At 46.8% G+C, this 18364-nt stretch overlaps 1 protein-coding gene across 1 annotated transcript in view; it reads right to left on the reverse strand.

Moving 5' to 3' along the window:
- Positions 1-4845: 4845 nt before the first annotated feature.
- Positions 4846-18364, reverse strand: part of DERL1 (derlin 1) — a 28529-nt gene continuing 15010 nt past the window's right edge. The window contains exons 3-8 of the mRNA XM_059395099.1: positions 15351-15415; positions 14100-14126; positions 13432-13527; positions 12374-12426; positions 10472-10582; positions 4846-7086 (exon numbers count right to left, since the gene is read on the reverse strand). Of these exons, the coding sequence (XP_059251082.1) occupies positions 6945-7086; positions 10472-10582; positions 12374-12426; positions 13432-13527; positions 14100-14126; positions 15351-15415 (494 nt within the window). The 3' untranslated portion in view covers positions 4846-6944. The remainder of the gene's footprint in view (positions 7087-10471; positions 10583-12373; positions 12427-13431; positions 13528-14099; positions 14127-15350; positions 15416-18364) is intronic.

Here is an 18364-nt window from a genome sequence, read left to right on the forward strand (position 1 = left end):
TGTGACATCAGCAGCTAAACAATTTAGATCAGATTCCAAAGTTCCATTTCTGAACTGCCTGCCGGTGACGGGGGTCTCTAGCTGACGCAGACTGAGAGGGGCTCAATGCGAAGAGAAGTCTACTGGTCAGCTTCTAAATTAAAGGCCTTCTGGAAGCAAAGAAGAGGGGCGTCCAGGTGATCTCAGCTGATGGGACAGTGGTGCTCAACCTTTCTTTCTGTCTTGGGCAGAGTTCAGTTGTCTCATCCGAAGGGAGGAAAGATGGTCTCCAATATCCCTTCTAGGCCCGTGAGAGAGCTGAGAGTGTTCCAGCAAAGAAAGAGAGAGGGAGAGAGAGAATCTCAAGCAGGCTCCATGCCTAGCACAGAGCCCCGTACAGGCCTTGAACGCACAACCCTGAGATCATGACCTGAGCTGAAATCAAGAGTCGGATGCTTATAGACTAAGCCACCCAGGTGTCTCTCCCCTGTGTGCCTCCTAGAGGACACTTGTCATTGGATTCAGAGCCCACCCAAATAATCCAGGATAATCTCCTTGTCTCAAGATCCTTAATCACATTTGTGAAGATCCTTTCTCCAGAGAAGGTCATATTCATAGGTTCTGGGAACTAGTATGTGGATGCATCTGTTGGGGGCCTCCATGGAACACTGCAGAAAGCATTATCAGAATTTCGAGGAGTATGTAATAATCAATTCAAAATAATGTTTGAAATAATTTGAAATAATAAACACAATGAAACCACCTTAATTTTTTAAAGTTTATTTCTTTATTTAAGTCATCTTTATACCCTACGTAGGGCTCAAACTCACAGTCCTGAGATCAAGAGTCACAGGCTCTTCCGAATGAGCCAAACTGGTGCCCAAAATTGTCTTAATTTTTTTAGCCATAGATCTCCCCTGGTTCCCTGATCAGAGTCTTGCTTTGTGTCTGGCGAATAACTTTAATAAGCCTTTTCAAGATGGGTAGGGCTGATGAACGGCAAAGCTTTTATTTTGCTGAGTGTAGAGTTTTGGAGTCAGAGCTAAGTTGACCAAGACAGAGGGGACTGGAACACCCACTCGGGGAAAGCATGGAGAGAAGGCCGGAAGCCAGTGGACCACTCCAGAGAACTTCGGTTATGAAATGGATCCATTCCTTCAACAAATATTTATCTCAAAGAGGCCGTGCATGCCAACCTTCATGCTACGTAGGGGGGATGAGAACTCACACCCTGTGATGTTCAACGCCAACCCACCCCCCAAATCTTCAGCAAAATCCACACTGCTTGGTAATGCTCTGGAGATGAACTTGAGGGAGGACATGGGGGAAATAGAGCCTTGTTCATGGTTTGGAATGAGGGTAAACCCAGAGACTCTTCCAGAAGGCCACACAAGGTTTCGGGTAGTGGGGGGGGGGGGCAACTGGGACTTCTTAGGCACCCAGCATCTGCTTCCCTTCTCATGAAGCAGGAGTACTTTGACTTGCTTTGAATGTAAGTACCTGCAGGGTCTTACCCCGCTGCAGAGAGTCTAAATGGGACTGTCAGTCAAATGTTTTTCCCTCAGTTCCCATCACGCGAGAGTCGCAAGGTCAAAGGTAGGCCAATAAGACTTGGGGACTGAACCCTAAAAGGAGAATTGCAAGCATAAACCATAGAGCTGATCTAGCCCAGCAGGTGTGGTTCAGATCAGTTTCTGCTCCCTGCATCCCTGGTATCCTTTCTATGCCGGGTGGCTCGGCAGCCCCTTGGGATCTGTCAGCTACTATATGTCCTTCCAATTCTCTTTCGCCGAAGTTAACCAGAGTCGTTTTGGGGTACCTGTCACTAGAGAACCCTGATGGAAGTGATGAGGAAATTCCCAATCCCTCCTCTCCACTGAGAGGTCTGGGCACATGCAGGTGTTGAAGGCCTGCCGTGGTGACAGCTGTCTCTTACATCCTTAAAGCCGGGTTTGTGACTCCCGCATCACGACAGTTTGGTGGTGGTGGTTGTTTTTTTTAAAGATTGTATTTATTTATTTGACAGAGAAAGAGATCACAAGTAGACAGAGAGGCAGGCAGAGAAAGAGGAAGGGAAGCAGGCTCCCTGCCGAGCAGAGAGCTTGATGCGGGGCTCGATCCCAGGACCCCGAGATCATGACCTGAGCTGAAGGCAGAGGCTTTAACCCACTGAGCCACTCAGGCACCCCATCATGACACCTTTGATCAAAATCTGAAGTCTCCCTTAGGGGTGCCTAGGTGGCTCAGTCGTTAAGCATCTGCCTTCGGCTCAGGTTATGATCAAGGGGTCCTGGGATCGAGTCCACATCCAGCTCCCCGCTCAGCAGGAAGCTTCATTCTCCCTCTCCCACTCTGCCTGCTTGTGTTGCCTCTCTGTCAAATAAATAAATAAAAATCTTAAAAAAAAAAAAAAGTCTCCCTTAAGCTAACAGTGACTGCCTTAGTGATCAAGAACACTCACAGGACCAGTGCCAGCCCTCAGAGAAAGGCCGACACGGGGAGAGAGACGAGAGAGAGGGATCAAATCCATCAAGGTCAGAGGAAGGCTTCCAGTGACAACTTGAGCTTCATAAACATTTCCCAAGGGATTCTTAAACCCTGCACCTGAATCCAATCCCACACTCCCTGTGGGTCTTTCTGGCCCTGGTGACATGACAGGGGTCTCTCCTTCTCCCTAAGCGCACATGCACTGGCACAGGCCACAGGGGAATTCCACGGGGGAGACAAAGCTAAATTTATACCTTCAGTTAATCTCCCCGTGTTCTCTCCTGCCTTCAGTCTCCACCGAGTTGGGGGTACAGCTCCGTGGTAGAGCATTTGACTGCAGTCTACACCGAGTCTCCTTTTGCCGCAATCGCAAGCGTCACACCCCTTAGCTGATAGTTACTCACTGTAGGTAATTGTTCGACTCTTTTTTAAATTGTGTTTTAAATTTTATTTATTTCACAGAAAGACACACAGTGAGAGAGGAGACACAAGCAGGGGGAGAGGGAGAGAGAGAAGCAGACTTCCCACACAGCAGGACCCTGGGATCATGACCTAAGCTGAAGGCAGGCGCTTAACAATTGAGCCACCCAGGTGTCCCCGTTCAGCTACTTTTTTAAAAGTACCTGAACTTTGAATCCAGTCTTCCCAAGATCTCCAGCCTCTTCTGATATCCTCTTCCAGGGAACTAGGATTCCGCTGTATGAACAAGTCCCCTAAGACTCCTAGGAGACCGGACCATCAGCTCTCTCTCTGAACAGGCCGAATTCCTACCCAAGCCATCACCGCAGCCCACAGAGAGAACACATCCTGAAGACAGAGAGCGGGTCCTAATCGCACCTGCCCAAGCACTACTCAAAAGACTCCGAGTTTTTATCATAGATATAATTTGTATAAATATATTTACATAAAAATACTTTTATATTTGAAATTTATATATTTTTAATGTTTTTTCCCTTTGCGAAGCACAAGGCAATTACCCCCAGGGACGACAGAAAGCTCATTTATGCCTTCAGCTAAAGTTTCCGAACTTTCTGCCCTGCCTTTAGCCTGGCGAGAAAATCACCTTCTGTTGTCATTTCATGCCAGATGCTGACCTTTGGCCTCCACAAAAGCAGAGCAGCCGCGGAGGTCTTAACTCAGAGCTGGGTTCATGTCTGGTCTTCGGCACCTTGTAGCTGCTTGACCTTCAGTGCCTTAACCACTCCGAGTCTGAAGCCTCCTCACCTGGGAGATGGGGATAACACTCCCTACCTATTAGGGTCACAAGTCAGTTCCCAAACCCAGCTGGATAACAGAATCCTCGCAAACTTTCAAAACATGGAGAATGAGAGCGATGTGAGAAATGTGCACCCTTAAAAAAAAATCCCAAGTGACTTTCTGGGACAGGAAGCCTGGGAAGCATAGATCTGAGGCTGACGTTCCACGATGCAGAAAGTTCCTGGCGCGTTCAGTACCCAGGTGTGCTACTGAAAACAGGATTCTACCTATCAGAGTTGGGAGGGAAAGGCGAGCACACGGAAAACCATTCTGGGCTTTCACTGTATGCATAAGGCCCTACAGATCACGATTCCCTCCCCTAATCCCAGTGACAACTGCCACAGCCACTCTGGAAAGCAAACAAGTCAACTGGCGGGAAGCACATGTCTTCTCCGCCCCACCTTCTGAGCTACTAACAGTGTGAAGTCCAAACAGAGAGGACTGGATTTTTCCCCAGGTGAACTTTTGCTATTAAGTTAATGCTGAGAATTTTAAGGGGGTAAGGGACCTCAGAAACAGAGCTGCCATGAATGGAGCGGCTGGCAACCAACATGGCCTGTTCGGTCAGTGTTACGCAAAGGCAGCTTAGAATACAGGATACTGGCGATCTGCTGTCCCCTGAAATGAACAGGATCATTCCTTCCTTTCTGGAATGTCTCCATTACCAGGAAAGGGGCGCAGCGCCGCTCCGTCTCATCACCCCACCTTGTGATGAACAAGAGGGCCCAAGGCCTGGCATGCAAATGTGGATGGTTCATGGTCAAGAAAAAAAGGCTCAACTGAGGTCATGGCATCTGCCTCCCCGGGATTAAACACATTCCATAGAGCTCCAGGAGTCAGACCCATGGGCTACAGAAAGGCCCTAAGACACACTAGAACTGGATAGGATTCCTAACTCAATGGTTATTAAAATCAAAACCCAGAGATTCTGCTTCCAGGAATGAATCCTACAGCTGTTCCCCAACATGTGAACAGAAGTAGATACTAAAATACGCTGCGTCACTGGGCAGCGAGAATCCCGGGACGCTCCTAAATGCCCGAGAAGGCGCTCGTTCCAAAAGTTACGTAGTAATCCAAAAGAGGTAGCACAGTAGGTACACGGAAACTGAAGGCAGGCAACCGTCGTGTTGTACATTTTAATTTACAATTTTTACCAAGAAAAAGGCATAGTTACAAAAGGGGAAGTTCTTTATACAAAATAGGGATTTTTATTTCACTCAGTAAGAGAATCCACTGGCATGTCTTGCCTCCCCAAATCAAATCTCCAATAACTCACTTAGCTAAAATTATTTCAAAAAGACAAGTCATCCAGACAAAATTATCAGCTCCCTAAATGTGTTTGAGAAGAAGAATTTAATAAACATTTGGCCTTGAACAGAGGTATTCTACAGAATACTTGCACCTTTACCAAAACTACTGCTGGGAGGCAGGTGAGGCATTAAGGGCATACAAGAGCGACGAGCTCACTTACCACGAGAACATTCTTACACGGTCAGTTTCTGCCCCTGTACAATGAGTGCACATGCGACATCGTAGGAAAAATGGCTTCTAAAAGTTTACAAGTAAATTTTATTGTGGCCACAGGTCAACAACAAAAACATACGACAGTTAACGGTTCAGATTCTCTGTGCCTCCTATTTGATCATATAAATTAAATATGGAGAGGTACACACAAACTTTTATTAAAAACAGGCTGTTTTCAAATCCCCAGTTCCTGGTAGAACACACAACACTACGGCCTGAGGGGTGGGGGGCAAAGTAGGGGCATACTGTTAGAGCACAGAGTTTCCTGAGAAGAAACCAATCAAAATGTTCAAAGCCTTTCTAGCAGACTCCAAGTACAGCGCCCACTCAACACTGCTCCTGGCAGGCTGCTTTCAGTCTGAAAACGTAAAATAAGAAACTGAAACACCAAAGCCTTCAAAAAACTTTATTGGGGGATAAGCCTAGCTCTGATGGAAGCAGCCCACCTATGAAAACCAGCAGCTGGTCTGATGTACATTCCTGACTTATACATTCGTGGCTCAAAATAAAGAACGTCAAACACAAATGATTCGAAAGCCATTACAACCCCAAGTTATGGGATCCACCTAGATGTGCCTGTATTGGCTCTGAGGATAGGATCTCTGCACCTTCTTCACGACTAACCAAAGCATGTGGCCATTAAAAGGGGGGGGGGGAGGAGAAAATTTAAATAGGGTATAGGGTTCTCCTCTCCACACTATTCCATGAACAAATATCTAGAAGGAAAATGAAAATGAAATGTGATCAATGCCCAGGTGTCTCTCAAAGAGAGCAACTCCCTGTGACAAATGTGATTTGGAACTTTCTAGAAGAACACAACCCAAACTACTGTGGGTCCACACAAAACCAGTATGTCCTACACGAGATGCAAAGGGATTAGGCCCCCCGCAGTTCGCACCTGGCCCCCCTGCAACTCCACTGTAGTTTTCATCACTTCACTTAAGGAAAAAACTGCCTAGCAACCACCTCATGTCTCACTGACACCGGTCTGTGGCCCTCACTGACACAGTGGTGCTTTTTTTTTTATAAGAAGCATCTGCAGAGGTGGCAAATGGTTGTATTGGACACCAGGTCACAGCAATTCCAAAAGCTGACGAAGCTCTCCATCGGCTGGTGCAGTCTTCTCCCCTATGGTTAGAGTTCTGCCACCAAAGGATGTGGGGGGGTACGTGGTGGACAAGTTCTTTGTGACCAAGCCTTGACAGAAGTCAATAAATAAGAGAGCTTGTCACTGGCAGAACCGTTTTATGGGCAACCTCCTCTAGCTGCAAATGCGGGGGCCGGGAGAGGAAGGAGGGGGCGTGTGTGCGAGAAAGAGGTAAAAGGTCCTTTGTCAAGGGTTTGGTGACCCAACCCCACATGCCCGGCTTGGTGTCAGCAGACAGGGACCTGCCTAAACCCATTATTCAGACGGAAAAGGAAGAGAAGACACCAAAAAAATATAGTCAGTTCTGAAATTTGCACAGTTGATATTTTGTTCTTCATAGCAGTAAGGACTTGAATGAGAATCACGAAACTTGAGGAACACTTATATTTTTCTTCAGGATTTAAAAAATTGTGTCTTGTACTGAAAGACTACATTCAGTGTGGGTCGGGTCCAACAGCATTTGCTAGAACTCAGTTGTTAAGCACACCCAGCACTGGGAGGAAACTTCATCTGCGTCGAGTGGCTGGTGGGCCGGCCCGAGGCCGCTCCTTCACTGGTCCCCAAGCCGAAAGCCCTGTCCCCAGTTGTGTCTCCCGCCTCCACCGCCGTTCTGGTCTGCAGCTCGCCTCATGCTAGCGGGGGGCACGCCGAATCCCGACACCCCTCCTCTCCTGCTGGGCAGCCAGCGGTACCTGGGGTTGGGGGAGTGGGGGGGGGGGAACAAAAGGAGAAAAAACAACACAATCACTTCTGGACCCTGCGCGCGGCCTCCATTCTTGCTGTCCCCATGGCATCTCCCTGGAGTGTATCAGCCCGGCCAGGGCAAGGCCGGGGACGAGGTCTGACCTAACTGCCTTTTCAGCATTTCACTCAATGCCCTGACCCCCGGCAGCACTCACTTTTCAGGTTTCTTAAATTTACTCCTTTTCTAGCCTAACTCATGCTCAAAAAAAATTTGTTTTCTGATCACAAAAGTAATTCAGGCGGAACAGTACGGAAACAAAACTATTACTCCCACAAGCCAAACCACCAGAAAGAACCCCCCGTATATAGCATGCTGACGGATCTAAATGCGGATCCAACGGGATCAAAGCACAACACAACAAATTCACGTGTGAAAGCCAAGTCCGCAGTCTGCATGTTGAGGCCCAAATGGCATCTCCACGCCGCCCCTGGGCCCTGTGGCATCTGTCAGGGGGGACTGGAGCCGCCGCTTGGTCTTGGGGTCTGGGCTGTGTTTTCCACGGGAATGCCTGACGACCTCCGGCAGCTTCTCTCCACTGCCAAGGCGGTGCGAAAGCTGAAGCCCGGGAAGGGCACCCGCTTTCCCCGTGGCCGATTAACAAACTAAGAATCCCAGAACAGCTAAGAAAGCTTCCACCCTCGTCTGTGTTCTTCAGCATCTTGCCCTCCCTTGATCCTTAGTAAGCTGAGAATGTGTTTAAACCTATTCCACTTAGTGACTCAGGTCATGATCCCAGGATCCTGGGATCGAGCCCCACATAGGGCTTTCTGCTCAGCGGGAGACCTGCTTTTCCCTCTCCCACTCCCCTGCTTGTATTCCCTCTTTCTCACGGTCTCTGTCAAATAAAAAAAATCTTTAAGACAAAACAAAACAACAAAAAAACACCATCTTAAAACAAAACAAAACTATTCCACTTAGCTCCTCATGTTTTCAATCGTGCTTGAAGGCAGAGACCATCACCAGATACCTCCGCTCAAAGCCCTGACGGCACCAAGAGCAAGCCCTGAGAGCCACCTTGGCCGTGGCGAAGAGCCTGCCGAGCATGACCGCCTCAGACGGCGTCTCGCTTACGCCAGGTGCTGCCTGAGCCGACACTAACCTCCTCTTCCCCGCAACCCTACGGGGCGGGCGCTATTCTTAGCATCCCATTTTAGAAATGAGAAAACCAAGGCCAGAGTAATCGTCAGGATCCCAACCAGGCAGCCTGGCTCCAGAGCTGGTCCCTGCACCGTTTTCTGCACCTCGGGCTGCGAGCCGCGGCAGAGAGGACAAGCGGGGCACCATTCAGGGGACAGCTGCCCGTGACTGGAGTCCTCATTTGTTTACATCATCCCTGATGCCTTCGTGTTCCCGCCAAAACCAGACAATGAAGCCCTTTCAAACAGAAAAACAACTGCCTGCGGAGAGGATCTACTTTTCTAAATGGAAGGCAGAACAGTGATCTTAGGGTTCTAGAACTTCCATCATCCCTTTTAAACAAACGCAGATTTGTCTGTAAATCACAATGCATTTCCAACTCCCGATTTCTCAATATTCCTGATGTTCCAGTACAATAACATTCCTCCAAAGTGTATAATAAAATAAAACAGTTAAAAGGGCTGTCTTGCTTTGCTTCATACTCTAAGACAATATGGAAGCCATCTCCACTGCTTAAATGGATAGTGAAATTAAATGCAAGTAATTACTACAAAAAGACACCCAATTATACATAATCAACAAAAATTTATGGTAATTTCAAAGCAGTTACTGCTTTTGCAAGGAGCTACATTTTGTCATCTGATCTTTATGCAAAATTTAACAGAAGGGCTTTTCCGCCAACAGAGAACGCTCAAATGCAAGGCAGGCTCCAGTGTGCCCTTGATTTTGCCACTAGAATCTCATACACTTTGTTGCCTGCAATCGAGAAATATCTCCAAGCCGGTAAGTCAGAAATATGGCCATTTAAAGTAAAAACTGTTGGCTAGCCACCAAATGACCAAGTTTTTTTTTTTTTTTTTTTTTTAAATTGATGCATCTGCCATCTGACTTGATAAACGTAGATCAAAAATCCAAAACCTGCTGCTATCGTGTCCTTTGATAATTAGAAAGCAGATTGGTCATTTGTTTTTTTTTGCCTGAAGCCAACTGAAGGCTCAGAAGACAAGTTTCTTCCTATGCACTTAAAAAAATAATAATAATACAACAACAGTGTACTTCTCGGTTTGTGTATTTCACAGACGGCTTTCAAAAACTTCCCGCCCCCCCTCCCCCACTGACAAATGGGATGGGGGGTGGGGCGGACCTCCTCAAGTTTCCCTGCTCTCACTGACCCCTCGGAAGAAAGACGAACTGCAAATACTAAAAGGAGCAAGAGGTGGAGGGGTTGTTTTATAGAAGTTTTTCAGGGGAAGCCAGGACTGCTTGTCCCCAACTGGGGATCAGGAGCAATCGTCAGGCAGGCTGTGACACCCGGATGATGATTTCACTGGTCCCTTCTTCAAATGCCTTCTGTTTCCGTGACAGAAAGGCCAGCAACTTCCATGCTTCAGTGTGTCGGCATCTCTTCTGGCTCATAAAATCCCACCCCAGCCCCAATGCTAGGATTTACTGCCATATTTACTGTATTTATTACCATATTTACCACCACCGCGTGGCCAACAGCAGACCTTACCACCTGCAGTCGTGGGAGACTGGGCGCCCCTTGATTTACAGATTAGCGAGGTGCAGCTTGGAGGTTTTATGAAGTCACTCCCCCTGATAATCCAAACTGGTAGACAAGGGGACGGACTTCAACCCAAGTCTGCCTCAGAACCAAAGCAGTGCCCTCAGCCTCCTCGCCTGAGTGAACCTTAGAAGCAGAGAAAGAACCAGCCCGCACTTCCTGGGTGCTTGGGCTATACGAACCTCGAGTTTCTCCCTTTCACTGTGAAAAGTTCCGGGTATTTTCTGTTCTATAACAGCTCACAGAGAAAGGCTGAAGCTGCTAACCAATGAGCTAACTGAACCCCTTTGCCTCTTCTCTGGCCAATCTCGTGTAAAACCAATGCTGGCACACGGCGGCCCACACTGGAGCTTTGCACAGTGCCCCACCTGCCCAGCTGAGCTACGATGTTCCCAGTGATGCCCAATGTTTGAGTCAGCAGCAGCCCCCAGCTGAAAGGGCTCCACAGAGAAGACCGAGCTGTGACTTTGATCCCTGGCTTCCTGTGACCGTGTGACCGGGGCCAGTCTGTTGGCTCCAGTTTCTCCACCCGCCGAAGAGGTAAATGCCGCCCCTCATGGAGCTCTGAGGACGCCTCCTAAGACAAGGGCAGTAAAATGGCTGTTTGGTGAGGAAGAAAAAAAGCACTTACAAAAACTGAGGTGTGGAGAGAAAATTTCTTCCTCCCAAGTCCATCGGGTATCTGAACATTAGGAAGAAATAAAGATGTCCAACAAGATTTCCAATGAGCTCATTGATTACCCTGCAAACAAAGAGTCCAATTAGTTTCAAGACATGCAAGTGGTCAAGTGAGACGTAGCCAGTTGTAAGCAGTAGCCCAGGGAAGAGAGCCCTCCTGGCAGCCCGCTTCTGGGCCCTGGAGCCTGTGACAGCTCCACAATGAGTCCTTTTGTAGTCTGCGTGGCAAAGGCATTCTGAGGGGAAGGGAAATCGGTCCTGCGGGGGTCCAGCTGCCCTCCGACAGCTCTTTCAAGCCCCATCTCATCCTCAAAATATTGTTTTTGCTACTTCCTGCCTCCAGAGTTGGAAGCTGCAAAGCAAGCTTCCGACTGGTTTAGTCGTAAATACTGTATTTGTAAACCTCAGGGCAAATCGGAAGGCTGACAAGAGAGAAGCAGGGCAACAGGGGTGAGGGGGAGGCAGGACACGCCTGTTTCCCCCATTCCTGGAGACACAGCACTTCTCCCTTGCCTCCGGCATCCTTGCGTGTAAGACATCATGAAGATCACTGAGCATAGCTGACCTTCACCTTGTACTTCTAAAATAAACATTGACCTTCAGGTTTTTCCAAGGCTTACATACAGGCCACTTCAAGGTTTTATAGATCCACTCCTACTATCACATATCCTTCTGTGTCTTCTCCTGCCACAGGAGTCCTGTCAGGGACAAATCAACATTGGCAACTACTCCCAGACTCTGCCCTTCTGGGCGGCAGGGCGGCTGTACCAGGCTCAGAACTTGCTCCGCTCTCAACAGAGTCTGTTTGCTCAAGTCACTCATTTCTATCACTTCGCGGCAGATGTTAGGACCACACAGAGCAGATATGTCAGACATAGTAAGAACTGGTACTATTAAAATCTGTTAAAACATTTAAAGTATTTGGTAGCGTAAGAAGTGGGAGTTCACAGAACAGTTGCATCTTGATCTCTCCCTTTTAAAATTCTGAATGGATGCAATAAAGCTTCTCCTCTCGGCGCCAATTCCGGGCTAGAAATCTGAGGCCTATTTGGCTAAAACTTCTGTACTATCAAACCACTTACAAAACTACTTCCCATCTGAGAATCTTTTGATGACTGGTGAGCAGTCTTCAAGGCATCCTGGAAATGCCTCAGGAATAAAAAAAAACACGGTAATTTTACACATAGTTCTTAGAGGAGTCAAGCGCAGACACAAATTAAATCAGTTCCTTGTCTGCTCAATCCGGACAATGAATCCAGAAATATTTATTCAAAAATACATACCCGGAAGTACACTGTGCGTAACGATGAGCTAACAAAATAACCACCACTCAATGCTAAATGTGCTTAAAGCCCTGCAATTTAATCAATTACGTCAAAATGAAATTACAGTTGACCCTGGAACACAGAGCTGAACTATGTGGGTCCACTTATAGGTGGGGCTTTTTGATAAATATAGTATAGTTATGTAAATGTACTTTCTTTTCTTCAGGTTTTCTTAATAAGACTTTCTTTTCTCTCACCTTATTATAAAAACGCAGTATATGATACACGTAATACAACACAACATTTGTGTGAACTGACTGCTTCTGCTATCAGTAAAGCTCTGGTCAACAGGGGACTGTTAGCAGTTCGGTTTGGGGAGAGTTAAAGAATATACACAAATTTCCAACTACACAAGAGCTTGATACCTCTAGTCCCCATCGTTCAAGGGTCAACTGTATTTCCTAAGTATAAGGTTCCGACGCATCAATGTTGAACTTCATAAAACTTTAAAATTTTATAAAGATCAGCTAAAGAACAATGGAAGTCTTCAAAGGATTCGCTTCCAGTCAAATAAATCTAATATCACTTACGAGCCTCCGATGATATAGTTGAATCCGAGGATAACCCAAGGTAAGTAACAGGCCTAGGAGACAAATACACACAAACATGAACAACCACACTAAAAAGGACCTAGCTGCCAGGCGGCTGGAATGGGTAAAGATACACCGACAAGAGCTTTATATAAATCCTTTGGAAAGTCACTGCAAAAATTTCTCAGACCAATCTAGCATGATTATACTTAAAACTTCCTATCTAATGTTATACTCATTCAGGGGCGCCTGGGTGGCTCAGTCGGTTAAGTGTCCCGATTCTTTGGTTCTGGCTCAGGTCATGATCTCAGGGTCATGAGACTGAGTTGCGCGCGCTCCACGGGGAGCCAGCTTGAACTAATAGCCTCCCCCATGAGAAAGCTTTCCAGTTGAATTCAACATTCGAGCCTCTGATTCAACACATCATACCAAGAGCTAAGGGAGCTGCAAGGAACTTCACAAGCTAATGAAGAAAGGGTTGTAGAGAAAGAACTTGAAGGCAGAATGTGGTTAAGTACTCTAAGAGAAACATAACGGCTCGTAGGGCCTAAAGGCAAGACTAATTCCAGACAGGAGACCAGGAAGTATGTTCAGTCCCAACTCAAATGAAGAACAGGTAGGCTTTACAAAAGGAAGAAAATTTAAAAAGATGGTACTGGTGGAAAACTGAGAAGGCACTAAGGGAATTGTCTGAGGACAAAAACAATCTGTTCTAGCTAAAGTGTACAGTACGTTAACAGGGAATGATAAGAACAGATTTTAAGAGGCTGCTCCCAACAAGTATCTTTCCTTCCCCCTCTCTATCACACACACAAACATGAGATCACTCAAGGTCACATGCCTCAGAGGCCTGAAACACAGAGTGAGAAGAGCCAGCAAAGGATTCCAGGTTGGCTAAAGACAGGCAAGGGACTGAGCCGAGAAGAGGGGGCTGCCTACCGTACACTGCTCTGCAGTGACCTCTTCTGGACGAGTCAGAAAGTGCATCTCTGAGCTGAAGAGGGATTTTTTTTGCAAGGGCAAATGAAAAGGAAATTTTTCCAACTACGTGAAAGTACCTTAAATCGTGTTCCAAACCAAAATGATACAATCATGTCTCTGTTCAGCTGGGCCCAGACATAAAGGACTGACATGATCAGAGGAATCATCAGCAACTGCAAAAGAAGTCAACATGTAAAGACATGGCTCCAGAAGCACTCCCAACAGGCTCAGAGTGAATCTACTTTTTTTTAACCTCTCCCCTACAAATAAATTCTCCTATGGCTTTATAAAAGCTAAAAAGAAATTCAATCATCAGAATTACAAACTGATCCTTTCAGTTAATCAATTATACAATGCATGCTACAAAATCCTAGAATAAAATATAATTATCTTAGATGTATTCAGAAATATCAGGGTCAAGCTTGGTTATTTGAAGAACAGTAGGCAGTAAAACTTTACTTACTATATATTTGCAATTAAAAAAATACATATCCACATAATGCAAAGAAAATACTAGAGAATCATCACTCTGGATGCCCAAACATAACAAAGAAGCCGGAAATGAGCCAGGAAACTAACAGTTTAGATAATTCATATAAGACTTTCAAAATAAAAGTTGTAATTCTATAATTTCAAAATGCCACGTAATTAACCACAGGGTTAATGCAATTTAAGCTTCTCTCAAAGGCCATTAATTGTAAATCTGAAACATATAAAAGGGCAAACAGTTTCTAGGGACACTTACCTGCATATCCATTGCTAAGCCAGTAATCTTGGTTTATAAGGTTAAAGATCAGAACAAACAAAGCATTGTGCACCTAGCATCAGTTCATTTCATTCCTGTGTTCAGAAAGAAAACCCTTTTCTAGAGTTCGGGTTGTTTAAAACATCCCAGAACACAAAGGTATCTAACAATCTCCATCATGAATATTCTGTTGTAGTATCTGACGACAGGGAAATGGGAGATGTGGCGGCTCTGGCGTAGGACTCAGTTGGCCCCTTGTGTCCTCTCTGCCTTGCCCAGTGTCTCAGCATCTTGTCTTCAACCGGAAGACGGAGATACCTGCGGCCTGAAACTAACTAGGGTTCTACTCACATCCAGGGCTCCATAGCATGGTGGATATCCAGAACAATTTTTTTTTTCTTCCCTTAAAGGAGGGGAAAGGGCATCCGAAGTGCCACATGTCCTGGCTTGGGGCCAAGTTTCAATGGCCGCTAAGCCCCAGAGCAATGTTAAGCTCACCAGCTGGGCACAGACTGAGTGATCGTGCCCCCTCTGCGGCCCTCGCCATCTGCACAGGTCCGCAGCTGGAAGGCTGCTGGCAGCGGGGGCTACGACACAGAGAGACAAGCCGGGCCCTTCCAGAAGGACCAAATTACTGTGTAGGCCCCGAGGACAAGGACAGCAGTGAAGTCAGAAAGGGATGCTGGTTGTCAATTAATTTTCTGAGATGGAGCACAGATTCCAAAAGCTGTCTCATGGCACGGGATCTCTTTGTGCTGCAGTCAACAAGCTGTCACACATGAGACACAGAGAACTGGGAACAAGAGGAGGGACAGCAATAAAATTCAACCAAATGTGGAAAACCCGGCAATGGGAAGGGAACGCCATCACTTGGGGGCTCTGTGATGTACGACAACTTTAAAATCAAACCTTAACTGAGGCGCCTGGGTGGCTCAGTAGGTTCAAGCGGCTGCCTTCGGCTCAGGTCATGATCCCAAGGTCCTGGGATCGAGCCCCGCTTTGGGCTCCCCGCTCAGCGGAGACCCTGCTTCTCCCTCTCCCTCTACCTGCCACTCTGCCTACTTGTTCTCTCTCTCTGTCAAATAATAAATAAAATCTTAAAAAAAAAAAAACTTTAATTATTTGTAATTATTCACTGGTGCAAACAGATGCGAATACTATAATTTGAACTGTTGTACAGAATACTGTCTACTTCCCCAAACCTGAAAATAATGGTTTACTTCTAGCCCCAAATAACAGACTAAAGGATACCACGATGCAAATCCAGTTAAAGAGGAGCATGAATAAATAGTCTGCCGGCCTCCCATCAAAAGCTCCTAGAAACAAAAATAAGCCAAATGTCATGGTTCAGAATTTCAGAACAAAGCAACTCCTCTGTAAAGAAATACTTCAGAAAGTTAGAGAGAAAGCCAACATGAGAATATTTTTAAATTCCTCCTCTCAAGCAGAAGAAAATCTTTTAAAACATCTAAAACCATGCCCTTGGGGCACCTGGCTGTCTCAGTCGGTAGAGCATTCGACTCTTGATCTCGGGGTTGTGGGTTTGAGCTCCGCGTTGGGTGTAGAGATTACTTAAAAATAAAATCTTTAAAAATAAATAAAACCATGTCCTCAATAAAGCCCTAAACTCCAGTCAAGTGAGCAAGGCTAATCTGTGTTCTCCTAACTGAATTCTAATAAGCACCTTCCCCAACCCCCACGGGCTGAAAGACCCACGGCGAGGAGAGTCAGTGCTACGGGCGTCTGAGATCCCACCCCTCAACGACTCGCCACCCGCCAGCCTCTGCTTCCCGGAGACACATCTGGGCTCACCTGGGTAATCCTTACCCCTCCACTGGACCATCAGCTCTGATGCGAAAGGAACCACAGCTGCCTTGCCTACCCCTGTGACTCCTCCAGCAGGACTCGGCTGGGAGCTTCTCACTGTTGTGTTGTTATTAGACACGTGCGCACACACGCGTGCGCACACACGCACTACCACGGAGTCTGACCCTGGGCTTTCTGAGAAGATTCAATCTCCTCCTCCCAGCTTACGAGGCCGGAGAAGAGGAGGAGTCGGGCCACAACCCTTCCCCGAGCCTCTGACTCGGCACCTTCACGCTACGTCTGGGAGGTAGAAAGGCCAGGCCCCGTTTCCACAGATGAGGACAGGAAGTTAAACGACCAGAGTGGCATGGCTTGGTAGAAGCGGGGTGAACTCTAATGACTAGTCTAGTGCCCTTGTTATTACACCGTATACCAGACTCTGTCTCAGCCCTGGACAGGATAATCAACACTGGTCTGGCTCTCCCTTCTCAGGGTGATTCCTCGTGCCTTCAGCTGAAAGACTAGAAAAGAGGCAGAGATTAAAAAACAAATGACTGTAAGGTCACATGAGCTCAAACAGCTACCTTCCGCCTCTGGACACCCCATTGTAACAGCATGATACATAGTCAATTAAAAAGAAACTCTAACAAGTATTAGAAAGGCAGGGGAAAGTATCTGTCTAAAAGATAACAAGCGGGGCGCCTGGGTGGCTCAGTCGGTTAAGCATCTGCCTTTGGCTCAGGTCATGATCCCAGGGTCCTGGGATCGAGGCGGGCTCCCTGCTCAGTGGGGAGTCTGCTTCTCCCCTTCCCTTTGCCCCTCCCCACACCCTCTCCCTGCTCGTGCTCTTTCTCTCTCAAATAAATTTAGAATTCTTTTAAAAAAAAATTAAAAATGGGGTGCCTTGTTGGTTCAGTTGTTGTGTGTCTACCATTGGCTTGGGTCATGATCTCAGGATCCTGGGATCGAGCCCCACATCGTGCTCCCTGCTCAGCGGGGAGCCTGCTTCTCCCTCTGCCTCTACCTTTCCCCACTTGTGCTCTCTCGTGCTGTCAAATAAATAAATAAAACAACAAAAAAGGTTTTTTTCAATTAATATAATACAAGTTTCTAGCAGAAGTCTCTCTGTTTTTTTTTTTAAGATTTTATTTATTTATTTGACAGACGTAGATCACAAGTAGGCAGAGAGGCAGGCAGAGAGAGGGGTAAGCAGGCTCCCTGCTGAGCAGAGAGCCTGATGCGGGACTCGATCCCAGAACCCTGAGTTCATGACCTGAGCGGAAGGCAGAGGCTTAACCCACTAAGCCACGCAGGCACCCCAGAAGTCTCTCCTACTTTCCCAAATTTCTCCCCTGGTGTCTCAAAGGCACACTGCAGCCCCAGTGTTGAGGAGTCTTACTAGTAGGGGATCCCTATAGATGAATCAGAGCTGAAATTCGAAACAAACTCTGAATTTCAGTAACAGTTGTGCTTCTTCTGATTTGGTTTCAGCTTTGTGATTTGTTTTTTGTTTCATTACGTTTTTTTAAGCAGGCTCCCTGACCAAGGTGGGGTTTAAACTCACAACCTGAAGGTCAAGTGTCACATGCTCTGGCCCTAGGCCAGGTAGGCACCTCCCTGGCTTCATGATTTCTGAGGATTCTCTGGACTGAATAAGTGAACTACTGCAATCACACCAACTACAGTACTATATTATCTGACAAGTTTGCAACTGGAAATTGACAAACCTACTGGCCTCCAACTGCAGTTTTGCAGTTCAATTCAGAAACCTTACAAATAAGGCGGCGCTCCTGTGGACAGGACTCCTGTGAGTCAGGCAGGAAAACGTGCAGGCGGCAAGCGTTCTGTCAGGATGTGAACACCAGGCCGTATGGCCCAGAGAAGACTGGGGATCAGCAAACCCGGGCTCCGGTCCTAGCTGTGTTACCTCGAACAGCTTGGTGACTCGCGGGGCATGTCACCACCTCTCCAGATCATTGTTTTCTTGTCTGGGAAATCTTATTTTAAAAGGACAGGTCTCGGGGTGTCTGGGTGGCTCAGTGGGTTAAAGCCTCTGTCTTCGGCTCAGGTCATGATCCCAGGGTCGTGGGATCAAGCCCCACAGAGAGCCCGCTTCCTCCAATCTCTCTCTGTCCGCCTCTCTGCCTACTTGCGATCTCTCTCTGTCAAATAAATAAATAAAATCTTAAAAAAAAGACAGGTCTCAAAAGTTCCTCTTGACACAAACGTTCATAGCTGCCTTATTCATAACAGTGAAAAATGAAAACAAGTCAAACATCCATCAGCTGATGGATGGAGAAACAAAATGTGATAATTCCACACAACGGAGTCTTATTTGGCAACAAAAAGTAGAGACGTACTGATACGTGGCACACGGAAGGACCCTGACAACCCCACGCTAAGCAAAAGCAGCTGGTCACATGGTGCACGATTCCGTCTGTAAGAAATGTCCAATAGAG

The sequence above is a fragment of the Mustela nigripes genome, chromosome 3, assembly GCF_022355385.1.
Source record: "Mustela nigripes isolate SB6536 chromosome 3, MUSNIG.SB6536, whole genome shotgun sequence".
NCBI lineage: Eukaryota > Metazoa > Chordata > Mammalia > Carnivora > Mustelidae > Mustela > Mustela nigripes.